Source organism: Leuresthes tenuis, unplaced genomic scaffold (genome assembly GCF_036924035.1).
Source record: "Leuresthes tenuis unplaced genomic scaffold, fLeuTen1.0.hap1 SCAF_3, whole genome shotgun sequence".
Classification (NCBI taxonomy): domain Eukaryota; kingdom Metazoa; phylum Chordata; class Actinopteri; order Atheriniformes; family Atherinopsidae; genus Leuresthes; species Leuresthes tenuis.
In genome coordinates, this window is record NW_027325357.1 from 14160922 (window position 1) to 14178803 (window position 17882).

Below are 17882 nucleotides of genomic sequence, written 5' to 3' on the forward strand. Positions count from 1 at the left end.
GGTATCACGTCCTACAATTTGCAATTAGAATTGTAAGTAAATACAGTACAAATGGCCACAGATGAACAGCTTTTCACGCATTTCAAGTCAAGTAACCCGCGTTGAGGCTGCTTTTCACACCAGAAAGCACTTTCTGCTTCCTTTTATTTAGTCCCTTTCAGCTGTTCGTGGATGCACAGATGGCACCAGCCCACAGGCCCATTATACTCCCAGATGAATCTAAACAAGGTACTTAATTGGCATGGTTTCACGTTGAGCTGCAGTGTGCACGGGACTTGGAGCCACTGCCTGCAGGAGAGGCGACCAGGGAGCCTCTTGTCTTCTAGAAAAACCTCCTTGCTTGCTGCTGAGCGGCGCTTTATTGCCCCATCGTTGAGAGAGAGAGCACGGGTCTGACAGCCTGCCTCTCCCAACCACACCACGATCCGAGTTACTGAAAAGGCTTTCGACTCAAGCCTCCATCCGCCATTTTCAGCAGATTGAAAACCAGGTAGAGCACAAAAATCACAAATCCCCGGTGAAAGTAACGCAGGTAAGTGCGCCTACGAGTATCCTAAAAGCCCTAAACCACCTTACGGCAGGAAACATTTGGGGGAGGAAAAAGGCTCCACAGCCACCTTACTCCGGCCAGCATCGGGGAGAATAAGGGGAGCGAACCGGTTTGCAAACAAGGGTAACAAAAAAACTGCATCCTCCAGGCGCTGTGGTGGACGTTTTACATCCTCTCTTATTTCTTATTTGTCTTTTGTCAACTTTTTTTTGAGAGGGGGAGTACAAACGCTTTACAATCCGCTTTGCGCACACTGTGAAATCTGTCGCTGTTTGCTGATTGAACTTTAGCTACGAGGGCTTTAAAAGATGCCTGATCACAGTCTAGCAATAGTGCTGCCAGGGGAAAAAAAACCAAGTTAAAGTAAATGGACTGGCCAATAAAAAAGTTTGTGCAGTTTATCCTCGTATTTCGGGGGGCAATAAAAAAAAGAAGGCTGAGCCTGACAAGCACGAAATGTAGACAAAGGGGGTTTTGTTTTTAGATGTCATTAATTTGCTATTTTGATGATGCAACAACTATCATTGTGTCAAGAAAGAGTGGTTAAGGTCACAATATCTGCTCCCAGCCATGTGGGATTTCTACATTTTTAATGGATATGATTGTGATCCGTGAGCCCAGCCCACACTTGAATGGCTCAGCAGCTTATTGTTGTCTTCAACAAATGGCTCTTCTGCCAGTTGAGATCAATTGCATGGGAGGGAAAGCTGAGTCTGAGTCTGTGTCTGTAATAGAAGCATTGGATGGATAAACATTTGCTGATGCAAGATTATTAAATGGGTGAGATAAAGGAGAAACAAATGAAGCTACTCTGGTCATCCTTACCCCAGTTAAGTGTCTTATATCTTTGCTACAGTGTACATCCTGAAAATTTGAACCGATATACCAGATGTTTAATTGCTATAAAAAACATAGATGTGTGATATTTTATCACGAGACTGGAAGAGGAATCCACACCAACTAACGCAAGCCGCATTTAGCCTCAAATCCCCCAAATCTGCATAGCTGTATGTCATAAAGAAGATGCCGTCAGTTGTGCCTGAGGTGGTGCGAATCTGGGCTTTGGAGTTTGGTTTGAGACATTAAGTCTGACAAAACAAGTGGCTAAATGATGCCGTTTTGGGTTCTAAACATGCGCAAAAGACATTTCTGAGATTCTAGTTCAGCTTTCTGCTGATGCACAGTTTGCCGACTCACAAGTTACAGCTCAACAGAAATCGCCTTACTCCGATAAGGTGCCTCCTGATGATAGACAATAAGTTTGTCCCATGAGCTTAGATGGTTTGAAGAAATATTTTCAACATGCTGTCTATGCCTGTGGTTAATTTTGCGTGTTTGTACTTTCATTCCATTCATAATGAGACTTGGGCAGAGCCCAAGTTGTCCCTAATGCAGTTGTATTGTTGGGAATGAATTCACTTTGGGAGCATCTGAAGCTAGTTAATCACCCACTTTGCTCTGTGTTATAGTAGATGTGATAAAGGGACACTGAGACTTGGTGCCCACAGTCCCGAGGACCTCAACAGGTGAAATCTTCTTTAAAAGTAAAGAAACAATTGAAGATGACTGCCTTCAGACTGACTCAACCTTCATGCATTTGATGACCATAAACAAATTCTAACTTCATGTCAGTGAGTGTGGGTCATGGCCATTATTGGAGGGACAGTGGAGACTCTGGATGAAATCCCAGCTCATGTATGGAAAGGTTTGCCTGACTGTCTGAATCTCAGACCCTCTGCTGTGAATCAAAGTCGCATTGGTGAGTTGTTGCTTATTTTCTTTTTTTTTTTTCAGCCTCTTCCGACCTCTCGTAACTGAAGCTATAAACATCTGTTATGACTTCTATGACATCTCATGATAATCTCTGATAATTGCTCTCGGCAGCAAGTGACTGTAGACCAGTGTGAGGATGAAAAAGGTTTCACGGCTTTCAAAGTACTGTATTTTAGTTGGATGTCTGGTTAGTGTGTACAGCAGGTTTTGTGTGTTTAGCTGAGGGGCGGTAATCCAGAAAAAGGGACATTTTAATGTGATTTATCATTCCAAGGTCAGTTTTGATGCAACTCATGTTTTCTTAACATCATCCAACTCGTCTTAAATGCCTAAACTTAACTGAATACTTCATGCCTAATCCTCAGCATCAACTTTCTCAGTTTCACATATTTTAAGACAAATTTATCAGCACTTTTATAGTGATCAAAAACAGTCAAACGATGCTGCTGCTCGTCGTCTTCTTGTTGCCGAAAACCTGAAATACTCCGCCTTAAAGCCCAGTTGAATATGATCTCTTAATACTGCCATATTGACCACCTTACTGTCTGTACGCACAGCTAGATTTTCCAGAACATCTTAATTGGTTTTTAAAAAGCTGAGAATGAACCCCCTGAGATAAATGATCAACCTCATCATAGCAGACCTGAAGGCCCTCATCACAGGGCCTGAGTTCAGTCTCAGGTTCGCCACTGTTAGAGGTCATTATACTCTGTCAATTTTCTACAGTATTCTGTAAATGTACTGAAAAGACAAAAATTGCACACAAGTAGTTTTGAATGTAAGATTATATAATTCTCAAGTGTGACAAAGTGTGTTTTTTAATGTATTCCTCATTTTTAGGTGTGTGGGCCACACAAGTCATCCCTAAAGGCAAGCGGTTTGGTCCTTTTGTTGGGGAGAAGAAGAAAAGGTCTCAGGTGACCAGTAACGTTTACATGTGGGAGGTATGTAACGTGCTCCTCTGTTGGCTGAGCTCACTCACATCTGTAGTTGCTGTGTGAGAGATTCTGCAGACGAAGATGCTAAATCTATAGCTATGGGATGAGATTTTTGTACCGGAAGCTCTCTGGTTTACTGGTCCAGGCTGACCAATCATGCCTGAGCAGTACTTCAGGTACAGGAATCACAAGAAGAGTTCAAACTCTTCTTGGTCGACCAGCAGTCGCAGTTTAACGCAAATAGACAATTATTTGTTTCACTTAGATCATGAATAGATATATTTAGGCTTTAGGCACCAAAGTGAAGGACTTATAATACTTTGAAATACATTCAGCAGTGTTTATTTTTTTATAGTCGTATGTTGTGGGTTTTAGAAATCACGATATTGATAATAAAGATATGTCTTAATCTTGAAGCTCAAGATCTTGAGATACTATTTTAGCTGCTGATCCTGTGAACTGAGCTTTAAAACACCATCCTGAAATGAGAATTCAGGGTCTGTGCACAAAAAAGAAATCTTCAGAGCCAGTGGGGAAGCAATAAGGCATCTAAACAAACCGACGTGTGACGTCAACTTCAGACTCTCTTTATAGACCTCACAAAACAGATTTAAGCATGCAGGATTTTTTATGGCACAACTACTGTCTGAGAAAAAGAGAACAAGCGTTTATTACATAACCTTTTACTGAGGTGACCCCATGTAAGTGGTATTAAAACGAGTATTGTGTACCTTTTTTTTATGGTTTGTTTTCCCGCCAGAGTCATCTTTCTACTTGTGTCCTTTAGGTCTACTTTCCAGCCCGGGGATGGATGTGCATAGATGCCACAGACCCCATGAAGGGGAACTGGCTACGATATATGAACTGGGCTCGATCCAGTGAAGAGCAAAATCTTTTTCCATTAGAGATCAACAGAGCCATTTACTACAAAGTTCTCAGGGTAAGTTGAACGCACACTGTAGAAAGATTGAGACTTATGGATTGATTCTTTAGGGAAAACATGCTTCTGGTGGCAGTAGGAAATAACTTAGGCTTGTTTTTAGCCACTGACTCGATGCTTTAGGTGCAAAAACTGTGACAGTCTCACTCTGGAATCTTGTAGGTGATGATCTGTTATAACCTGCGAGTGACGGCAGAGCGGAGTAACAGAGTTGGAGTAAAACATTTATTTATGAATAGATGGTGATTTGTGTTAATTTTGCCACGCTTTGCAAAGCTTACAGGGACTACTCTTGAATACTGGATCAATTTTGCTACAAAATAATCCGTCCCGTTCGACCACTGCGCCTCGCAGAAACATTTATTTTAATTTTTTTATCGGGATGATTACTTCCAGCCAAACAGGCGAGCAAATTTGACGCCAGTGCACCTTTTCTTGAAGAAATATGCTGTTTCCAAGAGAGCAAAAATCTTCCACAAAGTGTATGGAGGCCATTTTACTTTACAAATTCCCTCTCCTCTGGTTCTTGCTTTTCGTGCCCTACTTCGTCTACTCTGGCTAACGTGAACGATATCAAATAACAAAGTCAAAAGCCCAGTACAGCTCGTCAGAAATCGGCCAAATATCCAGGTTGGCATATAGAAATGAATCAATGCTGTCAGTTTGTCTGAGGTTCCATATGATCACTAGAATAAAAGGTCAGATCTGTTTATAGTTGATGTGACTTCTCACATAATGGTCTCCCTTGTGAAAATACTTACGGGCCCTGAGAGAGATGACGCAACTGAGACCGGAGGAAGGAAAATGTAAAAAAAAAAGGTTTTCTTTTCTCCGTAGGCGTTCGTCCATAATAATGTCGTCCACTTATGTCTAAAACTTTTTCCTCTGCCACACTTGTCTCCCTTTTAAATCACATTGCAGCTGTCTAGAGGTTGCCAGCCGTGGTGTTCTTGCTCGGTATGAGACTGATTGCAAAGATTAATAACTTATTAATATTTCACAGCCCAATGTCAGGGTGAGCAGGTCCCCAGCAGAAAGATTCCCCGGGTTTTTCTTTAAAGATGCTGTTGCATAACATTCAGTGTTTATAATAATGCTTCCTGTTTATCTATCTATTTATTTATTTATTTTTCTTTCTTTTCAAATGTGATGAAGAAAATGGTACAGATGCAGCGGTATGATGGCGTCCAGCGTGCTGTAGTTATACTTTTAAATGAAACATTAGTGCATTTGTTCAGTGGTCCTTAAATATTTATTAATATCATATTAAACAGTTCCTTCATCACTGGTTAAAAGGATTAAAGATTCACTCAGTTGCCAGTTTAGGTTAACCTAATACAGCCGTTCTGCAGTGAGTCGAACCTTCATGAACGTTAAGCTACGAAGTTGAGTTTTTGAGCTTGAGCGCTTCAGAGGATGTATTATGGAGCTGTTTTGCAACATATGGCTGCACGGCACGAGGAAAAGTGCAGTGACAATAGGACTTGTGATATATAAACAAATTCTTAATATTTGGTGTAGTATTGACAGCTGCGTTCCACTTCTGCATCTGTGCATGCTGGTTATTTGGAGAACATGCACAAAAGCAGAACTTCCCCTTAGTGTAATGCGGCCCACGCTTATACATTTATGCTTGTTCATTTTTAAAAAAAAATGTCTATTGCCATATTGATATTGCAGTAACTAAGTTTTCATTATATTGTGAAACCCTAACAACATATGTGGCTGTTATCTTTTTGCAGTTAATGGAGTACAGTCACTTTTTACCTTGAAATCCTCAATAAGATGGAAAAAATATAGCAGGAGTATCATCTTTCTCTTCTTTGTAACATTATTCATATTTATTTAACAGGAGTAGTAACTGAGTGTAAGACTATGCATGCGTCAGTCTGAAATGACAAACTCTAATGTGTTGTACGATGCGCTTCCTGTTAAGACTGACCTTTAAAAAAAAAAAAAAAAAAAAGAGAACAGCTAAGGTATGATCATTCACTGTGGTGAAATTTCATAACCGTTCAGACAGATTAGATGCACAGTAGCCCAAATACCCCACTTGCCTCCCAGCAAGCCGAGCTGTGATTGGTGGCCGACCTCATCTCTCATTGTTGCAGCCTATCGGGCCGGGAGAGGAGCTGCTGGTGTGGTACACAGTGGAAGACAACCCTGAGATAACAGCTGCACTGGAGGAAGAAAGAGCCAACAGTCTGAGCAGGAAAAACTCACCCAGGGCGAAGCGAGGTAAGGCCTTACCCCAAACCATTTTGACGTTTGAGCCCTGCTTTGCTTTGCAACCCGCGTACCGCTTTCACGCGACACTCACTTAATTGTTTCCTTCGCAGCTCTGTCGAAGTTGAAACTGACGAGCTAGCTGGCTACAATTGAAGGAAGGCTAGTGGAAGCTAACATGCGATGTGTTAGGCTTTTCTCTACTTCCATACCTGACCTAAAACTCGTCCGTGCCACCAGATTTGTCTCAAAATAGCCACCTGGTTGCTCTAAAACATCACGTTTAGTTGTTAAATGAATATTTGAGCAACTTTTTCAGCAGCTTTTCCTCATCTGGATCCTACGTTGTTGAGGATGTGACCTTCCTTGAGTTCATCCATCGGCGAGCCTTTACTTGATGATGGCCTAGCAGGTTAGCTAACTAGTCAGCTTCCTTATCCAACTTCAGGCTCATTAGGGCGCAAGTATTTGATAGCGACCTGAAATATAGCGATTATAACGTGTTTCTAAAACGAGGCTGTGTGTCCTTTCGGTCCAGAATAACCAGTTTATCGAGTTGTCAGACTTGGTGTTGCCTGCTAGCATAAGGCTAAACGCCAAGGCACGGACACCTAAGTCTGAACGAGCAGTTGGCAAACTATGTGGACAAATTTATTATTATAGATGGTCACGGTGGACAGTTAAACCGTCAATACAGCGGTGATCGTTGTAAATCTTTATCTACTTTTCTTTTTCTGCTGTTAAAGCATGTACTACTATACGTGACTTAACTCCTCATCAAAACAAGACCCCAAAGAAACATCTCAGATGCGTGATTTTTGTTATTTTGTAAAGACCATTGAATACAACTTATGAAATTGCCCCCTGTTAGAGTAAAGAAGGAATGTACCATCAACCGAGTCCTTCATTTTGTGAGAAACTATCGACTTGGCTGGTGTGTGTCACATTTACATTTGTCACTATGAACCTTGAACATGTATTTTTTTTTTTTTTTTTAAACGAAGGACAATGAGGCAATATGCCAGTGAAATGCAATAAAAGTCTGTAAAAACGGAAACAGTTTTTTAAAAGACTGCATGAGGCCTGTTTAGGTAATTTGCCGTTTAATGCCCTAGAGATGACATTAGGAGACTCTTGACTTTGTTACCATGTAATTGCACTGATGCATAACACAGTAAACATTCAGAGAAAAAAAAATCCTTTCCTGTAACACATTAAAGGTGATAATTGAGCAAGAAAACTCAATTTTAATGACTGTGAGCCACATCAGAAAGAGCATGTTTCAGTTTACGTAGAAGACGCAATACCAGGTAATTACTCTGTAATTATGTGTCTCTTTCCAGCCAAATGTCCTGCCACAAAGTCAACTAAGGCTGTCAAATAGTTGTAATTAAAACGTTGTCTGTTGGTTTAATACCGGGACCTTAACAATAAGAAGATTAGTTCAACAAATGCCAAGTTACTTTGGCTTAAAATCCAAGCGCGTCCTCCCCTGCATTGTTGTGGTGTTTTGTTTGATATCTGGTTGCTGGAATATTTAGCATTTAGCGCTTTGAGACAAAAGTTTGGTGGCACCTTCTTCCCTTTCGGGTTTCATTAAACCAGAGCAGAGAAACAGAGTGCTATGAGACTGTCCAGTCAAACCTCAAACTCAGAAAGATTTCAAGACTTGTGTTAACTTTTTATTCATTTGTTTTCTTTTCATCTAAGTGGGTTGAATTGTTCTAACAGTGATGCAGAATTTTAGTTCAGTTAATCACAATTAAAAATACAGTAGCGAGCATGTAATATAGCTGTGGTGGGCTTGAATTGGACTGTATCTTTGAAGTGCCTTGAGATGACAATCGTTGTGATTTGACACTATATAGATAAACTAAATTGAATTAAATTAAAGTCAACCTCATGTAGGCTGGCCACCCTGTTCCAGCTTTACAATTCTATCAAACATCTACAATATGTATATTTAGAAATGAGATAAAAGCAAACAGCCAAACAAAGTTGTAGTAGCTGCTGTGGATCTGTCCAAATGCCTGTGGCCATGCTGGTCAGATGACTGACCTGCATGGGGGTCGGAGGCAGCACGTGTTTCTCTGGTATGAATTAGGATTTGTAGGCCAGGTCAGATGACCTTGTTGACACACTAGAGTGACATGAAGGTGCAGGACAATCGCCCTGGCTTATGCAAGACATTGAAAATTCAAAATGGTGTCATGTCTTTTATCGCGTTTCGTAATTGATAGATTTGAATTATTGATGCATGCAAATCCAGAATGCTGAACGCAAATCAAGGCTGCTTTGGGAAAGATTGCTAGGCCGAGTCATGATTTGCAACTTTAAGACCAACCTGTAAAGTCAAACTACAAGAAAATGACACCAGGGAATATTTGCAAAACCTTTTTTTAAAAATCCATTTTGTTTTTACACTTTTATCTGTAAACCCACGCTTTAGCCAAACGGTATGTCTTGTTGTCTTTTGCAGCCAGGAGAAAGCAGCTGGAGAAAGCCAGACAGGCTGGTTTGGGTGGATTCAAAAGAACAGGTGGAACCAAACCTACTGTAAAGGAGATGTGGGATGGGGGAGAATGTAAGTTTGTTTATTGCCAACGAGAAACCGTGTAAAGTTTTGAGCTCTTCCGAACAAGATGTTACCAAGATTATTTGTTTGATTTTGAAGCTGTTCCTGTAAATTTAAGAACAGAGACACCATTTCTGACCCGTTTACAGGTGCGAAGGAGGAGGCTGAGAGGCCACCAGGGACCTCTCAAGACATGAAAGAAGTCCCCTCGGGAAGCACTGACCGTAAAGATGTGCAGGTCATGTCAGCAGCATTGATGGACAGCGGAAACTGGGAGGAGGAAGGGGAAGAAGAGGAACAAGAGGAGGAGGAGGAGGAAGAAGAAGAGGAGGAGGAGGTAGAGGAAGAAGATGGTGATGACCAATGTGACGTACAGCACCAAACTTCTCAGCAATCGAATGAGGCTGATTCTGTGCATAACAAGCAGTCTGGGCCGTTGCTGACCTCTGGTGAAGAAAGCCATAAGGAGTCACAGGTGAAGCGGGAGTATTCCTCACTTGCCGGTCAAGAGCGAGAGGTTGATCCTTGTCTTGACCCCGATGGTGAGCTTGAGGGTGATCCACAAGGAGAGTCGTCTTATCCCTGTCACCACTGTGAGCGTCACTTCTCCACCAGGCAGGGTCTGGAGCGTCATATACACATTCATACCATCAGCAGCCAGCAAGCACAATTCTTCAAGTGCCGATACTGCAATAAATGTTTCGGCTCACAGGTGGGGCGGCGGCGGCATGAGAGAAGACATGAAAATGGTTTTAAGAAAAGACCTGGCTCCCTGGCTGGAGCTGCCAGTCTACTCAGTGCTGTGGTGCGGACCGATTCGAGTCCGGACTGCACCAGCCCAACTAGTCACTATATAGCCATAGGGTCCCAGTTTACAGCAGGACACGTGCAGAACTCTGAGATGCAAAGGAAGGAGTTGGGGCCCCCTGCTGACCGTCCCTTAATGTTGGATGAAAATGGGGAGTCAAAAGAACTCCATCCCTGCAAGTACTGTAATAAAGCATTCGGCACACACACCAACATGCGCAGACACCAGCGCAGAATACACGAACGGCACTTGTTACCGAAAGGAGTTCGCAGGAAAGGCATGCTGCTGCAGGAGGCGTCGGCGCAGCTGCAGCCCGGTGAGTCCCCCAGCACCAGCCCTCCACCCGTCTACATGCCCAGTGCCGACACGGAGGATGAGGCAGACAGGGATGATTACACAGTCGACATATCCAAAAACATCTCCGAAAATCTAAGCTTCTACATTGACGGCAAGATTGTGTCCACCAGCACGGTTAGCAGTTGTGAGGTGATCGAGGTGGACTCGCGCTCAGCTGCATTGTTTGGTCTGGATACGGTCATTATCAGCCCGAATCAGATTGGTCACGCACTGAAGGTGGAGGGCAGAATGAGTTCTGCAAAGCAGATTCCCACGAGTGGGCAGCCAGCAGCAAAAAGAAGAACGTCTACACCCCCACTTGTTACCAGCCTTAAAGTGGAGACGGAAATGACATCGTCGCCATCATCCTCTACATCTTCCACGTCGAACTTGTTAGTGGGAGGAGTGTTTCAGCAAGCCCCAGACTCGAATGCATTTCAGCGGGAGAAGGCTGTTTACCTCTCGCCTAAGCTCAAACAGCTCCTTCAGACACAAGACTTTCAAAAATCAACCCTCGCCCTCATTACAGAGAGCCATAGATTGGCTTCACCGCTGTCAGTCACACAGCTGCAAGGAGCCTCAGGAAAGTTTAAAAGAAGAACAGGCTCGCCCCCGTCATCGCCACAGCTCAGTCCCGCAGGTAAAACTGAAAGCTGTAAAGCAGAAGTGGCGAGTGCACACACCCTTAAGGTGCCAAAGCTGGAAAGTCACAGCGTGCCACCTCCTGACAGCCTGCTGGACAAAGACGAGGATGATCTGAGCCTCTCTGGAGATGCGATGCACAGCCAAGCTTCCACTAGTAGTGGGGGAAATTCCTGTAATCAGCAGCCTTTGGACCTGTCGAACTCTGTGAGTAGACGAAGTGATGAGTTCAACAAGGTGGTGGGGGATTCAGCTCTGGATTTAAGCCTGCATCGCAAGACCCCCGTTGAGCCAGAGTTAAAGGGAAATGCAGCACCACAGCCTCTTGCAAAAAAGAGAAAGCCTAACACCAGTATGCTTGAAAAGGTGCTAATGAACGAGTACGTTGGTCTGACTTTGCCAGGAGAGGAGGGTCCCTCAGGCCTGGCAAACCTAAGCAGTTTCCATTCTCGCTCTCCAAATGTTGCGTCAGAGTCTGCCCACCCATCTCCACCCTCTTTGACCCCTGTCACTATGAATCCCTCTTCGCCTGGCAGCAGCAGCGTCACATCCCCAACACCACCCCCTCCTGTTCTTCCTACCATACCATCCCCACCAGCTATGCCTAGCTCCCCTCTCTCTCAGCCTTCACACTCGCCCCCGCTGAGACCACTTCCTGTCCTCTCCCCAAAAATGTCTCCAAGATCAGACGAACACAAGCCCGTGTTGGATTCTGACGAGGACTTCTTTGCTGAGGAAAACAAAGATGAAGATGAGAACCTTATCTCTGAGCCACTGGATTCCCAAAACACTCCACTCGAAGGCCCCCCTAGTCGTTCAGTGTCACCAAGTTCTCCTGGGCCTTCACCCACGACAGATGATGCTTCTCTGCCCACAGCGTGCAGCAGTCTCCTAAATGGCAACTTAAACCAAGATGTTGCAGAAACGGAGACGTCTTTGAAATCAGACTTGGCTGCTCTGTTGTCCAAACCAGAATTGTCATCTTCCTCAACGTCTCATCCTCCTACATCCTCGCATGACTCGCCTCCATCACTAGTTCCACAGTCTCACCCTCAGATTAAAGTAAAAGAAGAGCCACAGCACTGTGACGATGATTTGTTGATTTCTAACCATGCACCTCAGGTTGGTGTCGACTCTGCTCTGCAGCCTGCTGCTCCTGATAAATCATCTGAGAAAACTTCTGAGGAGGAGGAATTCGACTTGACTTACTGCAAGAGTTTTGTGTGTAATGTCTGCGAGGAGCCTTTCAACTCCATCAAAGAGCTCAGCGGACATATCGCAGAGCACGCCGCAGACTGGCCCTTTAAGTGTGAATTTTGCGTGCAGCTATTCGGTGCCGCCCCAGCTCTGCTGACTCACAGGACAACACTCCACGGAGTGGGTCAGATATTTGTGTGCTCAGTCTGTTCCAAAGAGTTTGCCTTTCTCTGTAACCTCCAGCAGCACCAAAAGGATCTGCATCCAAATGAGACGTGTTCACATACTACTGTAGAAAGTGGCAAGCTTAGGCCACAAAATTACACCGATCCATCGAAAGCCAAAGAGGAGAGCAGTCCCTCAACACCAGCACCGGAAACGACGGATGACAGTGCTCCACAGACAGACTCTCATTTAGCAGAAGAGGAGCCTGATGTCAATGGTAACCATGCTGATGATTCCAATGAGGAGCTATACACTACAATAAAGATCATGGCGTCGGAAGGAACGAAGCCGAAAGGTCCTGACGTCCGCCTTGGTATTAATCAACACTATCCCAGTTATAAGCCACCCCCATTTCCTTATCATAGCCGTTCGCATGCTGGCTCCGTGGCTTCTGCTACAAACTTCACCACCCACAACATACCGCAGACTTTCAGCACTGCCATTCGCTGCACCAAGTGTGGCAACAGCTTTGACAACATGCCTGAGCTGCACAAACATATATTGGCCTGTGCCAATGCTAGTGATAAGAAGCGTTACACTCCCAAGAAAAACCCCATCCCCCTCAAACAAATAGTGAAGAGTCCGAACGGCGTCGCGTCACCGGCCGCTGCGGCCCAGTGCGCTTTCCGTAGAATGGGTCAGCCAAAGAGACTTAACTTTAATCAGGATCCCGGTAAAACGAAAATGAGTGCCCTCAGTAAGAAGAAAAACCAGCTGGTCCAGAAGGCAATCTCACAGAAAAATAAAGCCGCCATTACTGCGAAGAAGGCTGCTGTCAAAGTTGAAGATGATGTTGCTTCTAATGTCTGCCCCCACTGCAGTCGAGAGTTTACTTATACCGCAAGTCTGACGAAACATATGGCAATCAGCTGTCCCATGAAACCTGTCCCCACTAAAAAGGGCAGAAAAAGTCTGTCGGAGGTGAAAAAAGAGGGTGTCTCTTTTGTGGATAAAAACACAAATCGGAAGAGGGCTTCAGACTGTGACATACAGACAGAGCCAGAGGCTAAACCTCTGGGAAAGACGAGAGCTCGTAGCTCCGGTGCAGCAGACTATGAGCCCTTCCAGACAAGCAAAGGAAAAACTGCCGCCACAGTGGGTCGTTTAAAGAGGCCCGCCTCATTCCCAGCACCGGTTTCTGCGCGCAAAAGAACCAAGAAGGCCCACATTCAGTCTCTACCTCCCACCCCTTCTGCCCCCGACACTCCCAGTGATACAGCACAGCGGCTGGCCATGAGATTACAGCGGATGGGCAAAGAGCCAGCACCCAAGAGGTCAGCTGAGGCCAAATCACCGCCACAACTGAAGAAAGAGGAGCGGTTCTCCCTCCGAACGAGGGAGAGAGTTGGGGGTCCGGTCACCAGGAGCTTACAGATGGCCAGCACATCTCCTGCTGATATGAAAACTGAGGAACTGCCAATACAAGAGCCAAAAGACTCTCAGGTAAGAGATCCTGCCTCCGTCAGTTACTTTGTCATGTCTTTATAGGCTGGAGCTACCGGCTTATTGCAGACCATTACTGTTTATGCTGACCTTTAGGTTAGAAGTGGTTGGACTACAGAAATGAACATTTCATTTAATTTCAAGTGTTTCCATAAGAGCACTTTAGAGTTTATTGCTGTAATATACAGCTGATTTTTAGTTTTTAATATTGATGGAAAAAATTTAATTGGCCATCGACACCCTTTCACATCCAAAAGCAAAGCTGTTCTAGCCTTTTAAGAAGCCGACAGTGTGGAGATGTTATCCTGGGAACCAGGTTAATCTGAGAGCTTTTGTCTGGTTTAACCTGCCAAAATTGACTGGCCCTCTGTTTCCACAAGGCCTTCCCCATGCCAGACCAGTTGTCGTTCTTTATATAATATGGGGGGGAATTAGGATAATGACCACAAAGCACCCTTTTAGAAATAAACCAAGTTAACGTTGACCGGGTTTATTTCAGCACTAAATGATAACACCCCCTGGAAACTGACCTGAAATGACCCGAGGTTGCTCACCAACTGCAGCATTTGACTGGCTAAATACATGTAGGAAGCAGAAATGGCATTTCTCCCTCTTACGAAAGATTTTTATAAATCAAATATCCATAACATGCTTACATGTTAAGTGCCCCCACGCCTTGTCTTATTATGTAAAGCTAATACAGTCCCAACAAAACATCTTAAACTAAGGAAAAGTTTGAAGAGTAGAAAGTAGTGACATCTGATACTTTGTTCAGCCAATTAATCCAGCAATGCAAAAACAGAAAATCTTATTCAAAATATTTGAACCTGGAAACCTCAGGCATCCCTCTTTGTTCTTAATATGGACAGTTCTTGAAGGACTGATGTCAGCTCTGCTCATTGCTGTGTTTGTGTGTTGTAGGAGGTGCTAATGAAGTGAGCCACGGTGACCATATTACCTCTCCCTGGGAAAAGCGTTCACCTGTCAGGACTCTCCAAGGCCCCCGATGACAACAAGCCTGCCTATCTCAGCTGCATTTGCTGGATTTTAGGAGGGAACTGTCTCCATCTTCCGCCTATCCTATGGACAAAAACTGAGCCTCTATTTCTGCCAGCCTTGCAAAAAAAAGAAAAAAAAAAAGACAAAAAATAAACTCTAGATGACGATGAGCTAATATACATATATATGTATGTATGTATATGAGGCGTGTCATTACTGGACCCCAGAACTGTAAGATTAGGGCTCCGTTAGTTTGGAAAGCTGATATATTGCAAATGGCAATCATGTATCAGTTTGGGTGAGCTAAACTTGTTAATTCCTTTTCGTTCTGTATTTTTTTTTCCCCTTTTTGGTCTCTTAGATTTCAGACTCTCTTAATGCATGTGCTGTCTAGAGAAAAACTAGCTTACGGCAGTTCCCATGTCTCTCCCAGTGGGCACGTACTTCAGTTTATACAGGATTTGCAAACTATGTATGTTTTTTTTTTTTTGATTTAAAGTTTTTGTAGTCATTATATTGTAGAATATATCTTATTGGCATATTTTTGTTTGGGAAACAAAAATCAAAAATGGCAGTTGCTTACTGCAGCAATTGGTCCTCAGGAACACTGTATATGTGTGTGGAAAGTATGCGTCTGGTTATGGTTGGATGTGTAGTCTGACAGCTTTTCCTTCGGTCTAAATCTCAACTATGTCTCGTGTTTTTACTTGCTTTCTGTTTTCTTTATCGGGTTGGCAGGTAATTCCAGCTGTAGAATGACGGGAGTGACGTTGCGTTCTCCTTGAAATGATGTCTGACTTTAAAATAATTTTTAATATCATTCAAGCAGCCCAGTGTTCTTACAGCACTTTAAAAAAAAATAACAAAAAAAAAAAACTGCCAAAACTTCATGCTGGATCAGTAAAATTGGTGTTTTAAGCCGGGTGCGGTGGAAAGTGTTCGGGGTCTGTTGCACTCTGCAGACATTGGTCATTTGCCCCAAATTGGAGCAAATCTGATCTCAAGTACTGCTTTCACAAGCCTTTCTGCAAAGAAACGTCAAACCGGTTCATCTTCTTTTGAGTAATTTTGACACGTGGCACAATTTTTATGCGCCGTTATTTAGAAACGTCCACAGAATCCGTCAGAAGTGGACGTTCGCAAGGTTGTTTCATGTGTCGTTTTGTTTCAAAAGCCACGCCACACTGAAAGATTCATGCCTTGAAGACTGTTTTCGTGAGTCTATACGTGGTATGACTGTATGTGATGAGAAAATGTCCGGCCAATGAAAAGACCCTTAATTTAGTTCTTTTCAGTTTGGTCTCTCCGGTGCGCCCCCCCACCCTTTTCCACCTTTTCACTCATAGCCATGTACGACTGTACCACAGAGGCAGTGCTTGGAACCTTGTAGCATGTTATGGGAAAGTAAATTGAACAATATGATTTGAAACTAATTTATATTTCCATGAGAAGTCTTTGATTTGTCTTTCAGCATCCAGATCGTGTATTTAAGGATGAACAAAGATTCCCAAAATGACCTCAACTTAAAAACATTGCTGTAATTGACACAATAAAGAAAAAAAAGTTTTTCAGTTTGTGTAAAGCTGTTGTTTTTGCTTGTTGGGAGCCAGTTCTACCCAGTTCTACAAATGATGTATTCCTTTGATCTCAGTATATTACATATGAGAGCTTCTAGATTATATTTGCTTTTTACAGTCAGGCTGCGGATGTATTTAAAGATGCATCTTAGTTTTAGGTTTGCTAAGACGGTTGAGTAGCTTCCATAAAACCACATATTAAGTTGCTACCTTTGCTCTGCAGGTCAACGAGCTCCTACCAGGGGGGCCTTCGCTAGCCTTCGTCAGCGTGCTTGTTGCTGAGAGATCTGTATCTATTTTGGGATCAGTTCGCTTGTTAGAACGATTGATGTGTGAGTCGTAAATTGAGTTAAGTTCTTAACTCTTTTGTGTGGCTCGACGGAAATGAGAGGCAAGCTACAGAAGAAGTGAAAGATTCGTAATGTCCAGAGCTATATTTGGATATCTCATTAAAACTGAATTTTTATTGCATTAACAGCCGAAGACGTGAGTTTGAAGAACTTTAGCCACAAACTCGAAAGATTCATCTGTAACTAGACATAAGCCTGGCTGCTATAGACACCGTTCATTAATTTGTTATGATTAGTCCCTGTTAGTCCTAATATAATAGTAATATATGTCACATGGGCAATTTTCTCTGCAAGCGATGAGGTAGGAACAGATATCTCTTGTTGTTATCCAGCATATCAGTAAAAACCCGAGTACGTATTCAGAGGTAAACTGGACATAAGAGAATACAAACGGTCTATTCTCAGATACAAAGTAACAGCAGTATGGTGCCTGGAAAATGAACTCTCAGGATAAGTACTGAGCACAAATGGATTTCTTTGAACTGACCGAAGTGAACATCTCGCATCCTCTCAAGGTGTTTTGATTCTGTATCCAAGGGATCCACTCCCTTAAAAAGATTTACTTTGAGGAAAAATGACCCTAAGTGATATATAAATGGGCACACTGAGACGTCTCTGTATGTCGGAGGATGAACTTGTCCCTATGAATATCTTCCATGACTGAATCTGCTGAACTTATTTTTGTCCAGACCCCATCTGTCACACTCACATTTTGCTTAATTGCTCCTTAATGAGCCATCAAGCTCACTGGACAGAAATCTTCCATCTCACACGGGACACAAACTGACCAAAGAGCCGTGACGTGATGTGCTCTCCATCCCAACAGACGTGGGGTTATCATGTTGATGGATGGTGTTCTGAATTAAATGCTGTTTGTATGTTGGATTTGAGCCACACGCCAGATTTTTCTTTATTCAGAGGGATGTGGAGACGTGTTTATTTGCTCCAGTGCCGTGATGGTATAGTTTATAGCTGGACGTGGTTTATGGATGTTCAGCTGTGTGTGTGTGTGTGTGGAGGGATGGGCAATTGAAAGAGTGCTGCACCATACTCATGCTGTCAGGGTGAAATATCACTGCACTCTCTCTTGATTGCTGTGTACGGCGCTTCAGCCCTATTCATAAAAATGCAGTTCAGTGCTGCTTCGTGTGCTCGGCTTGACTGAATAAACTACGATATGCCAGAGAGGCGGATATAAGATGTAGGGTAAAACATTTACCTCTGGAAACCTCTCAATCAGCTCTCAATTACCTCCTGTAGAAGGTTTAGGACACACATATTTGGAAAAATGAGAATGCAACCA

General features: G+C 43.4%; 1 protein-coding gene across 1 annotated transcript; it reads left to right on the forward strand.

The window, feature by feature from the left end:
* The first annotated feature begins 2161 nt into the window (after positions 1-2161).
* prdm2b (PR domain containing 2, with ZNF domain b) lies at positions 2162-16221 on the forward strand. The gene is made up of 7 exons (XM_072381946.1): positions 2162-2309; positions 3164-3267; positions 4049-4201; positions 6313-6439; positions 8907-9011; positions 9152-13653; positions 14575-16221. Exons 1-7 carry the CDS (start codon positions 2195-2197, stop codon positions 14590-14592), a joined length of 5124 nt encoding a protein of 1707 aa, XP_072238047.1. The 5' UTR covers positions 2162-2194; the 3' UTR covers positions 14593-16221.
* The last annotated feature ends 1661 nt before the right edge of the window (positions 16222-17882 follow it).

Excerpts from the sequence above, each read along its gene's own strand:
- prdm2b (XM_072381946.1), top strand. The coding sequence starts at position 2,195 with ATGGCCATTATTGGAGGGACAGTGGAGACTCTGGATGAAATCCCAGCT. Across the intron at positions 2,310-3,163 it reads TGTGAATCAAAGTCGCATTG|GTGTGTGGGCCACACAAGTC; the intron begins GTGAGTTGTTGC and ends CCTCATTTTTAG. Across the intron at positions 4,202-6,312 it reads TTTACTACAAAGTTCTCAGG|CCTATCGGGCCGGGAGAGGA; the intron begins GTAAGTTGAACG and ends TCATTGTTGCAG.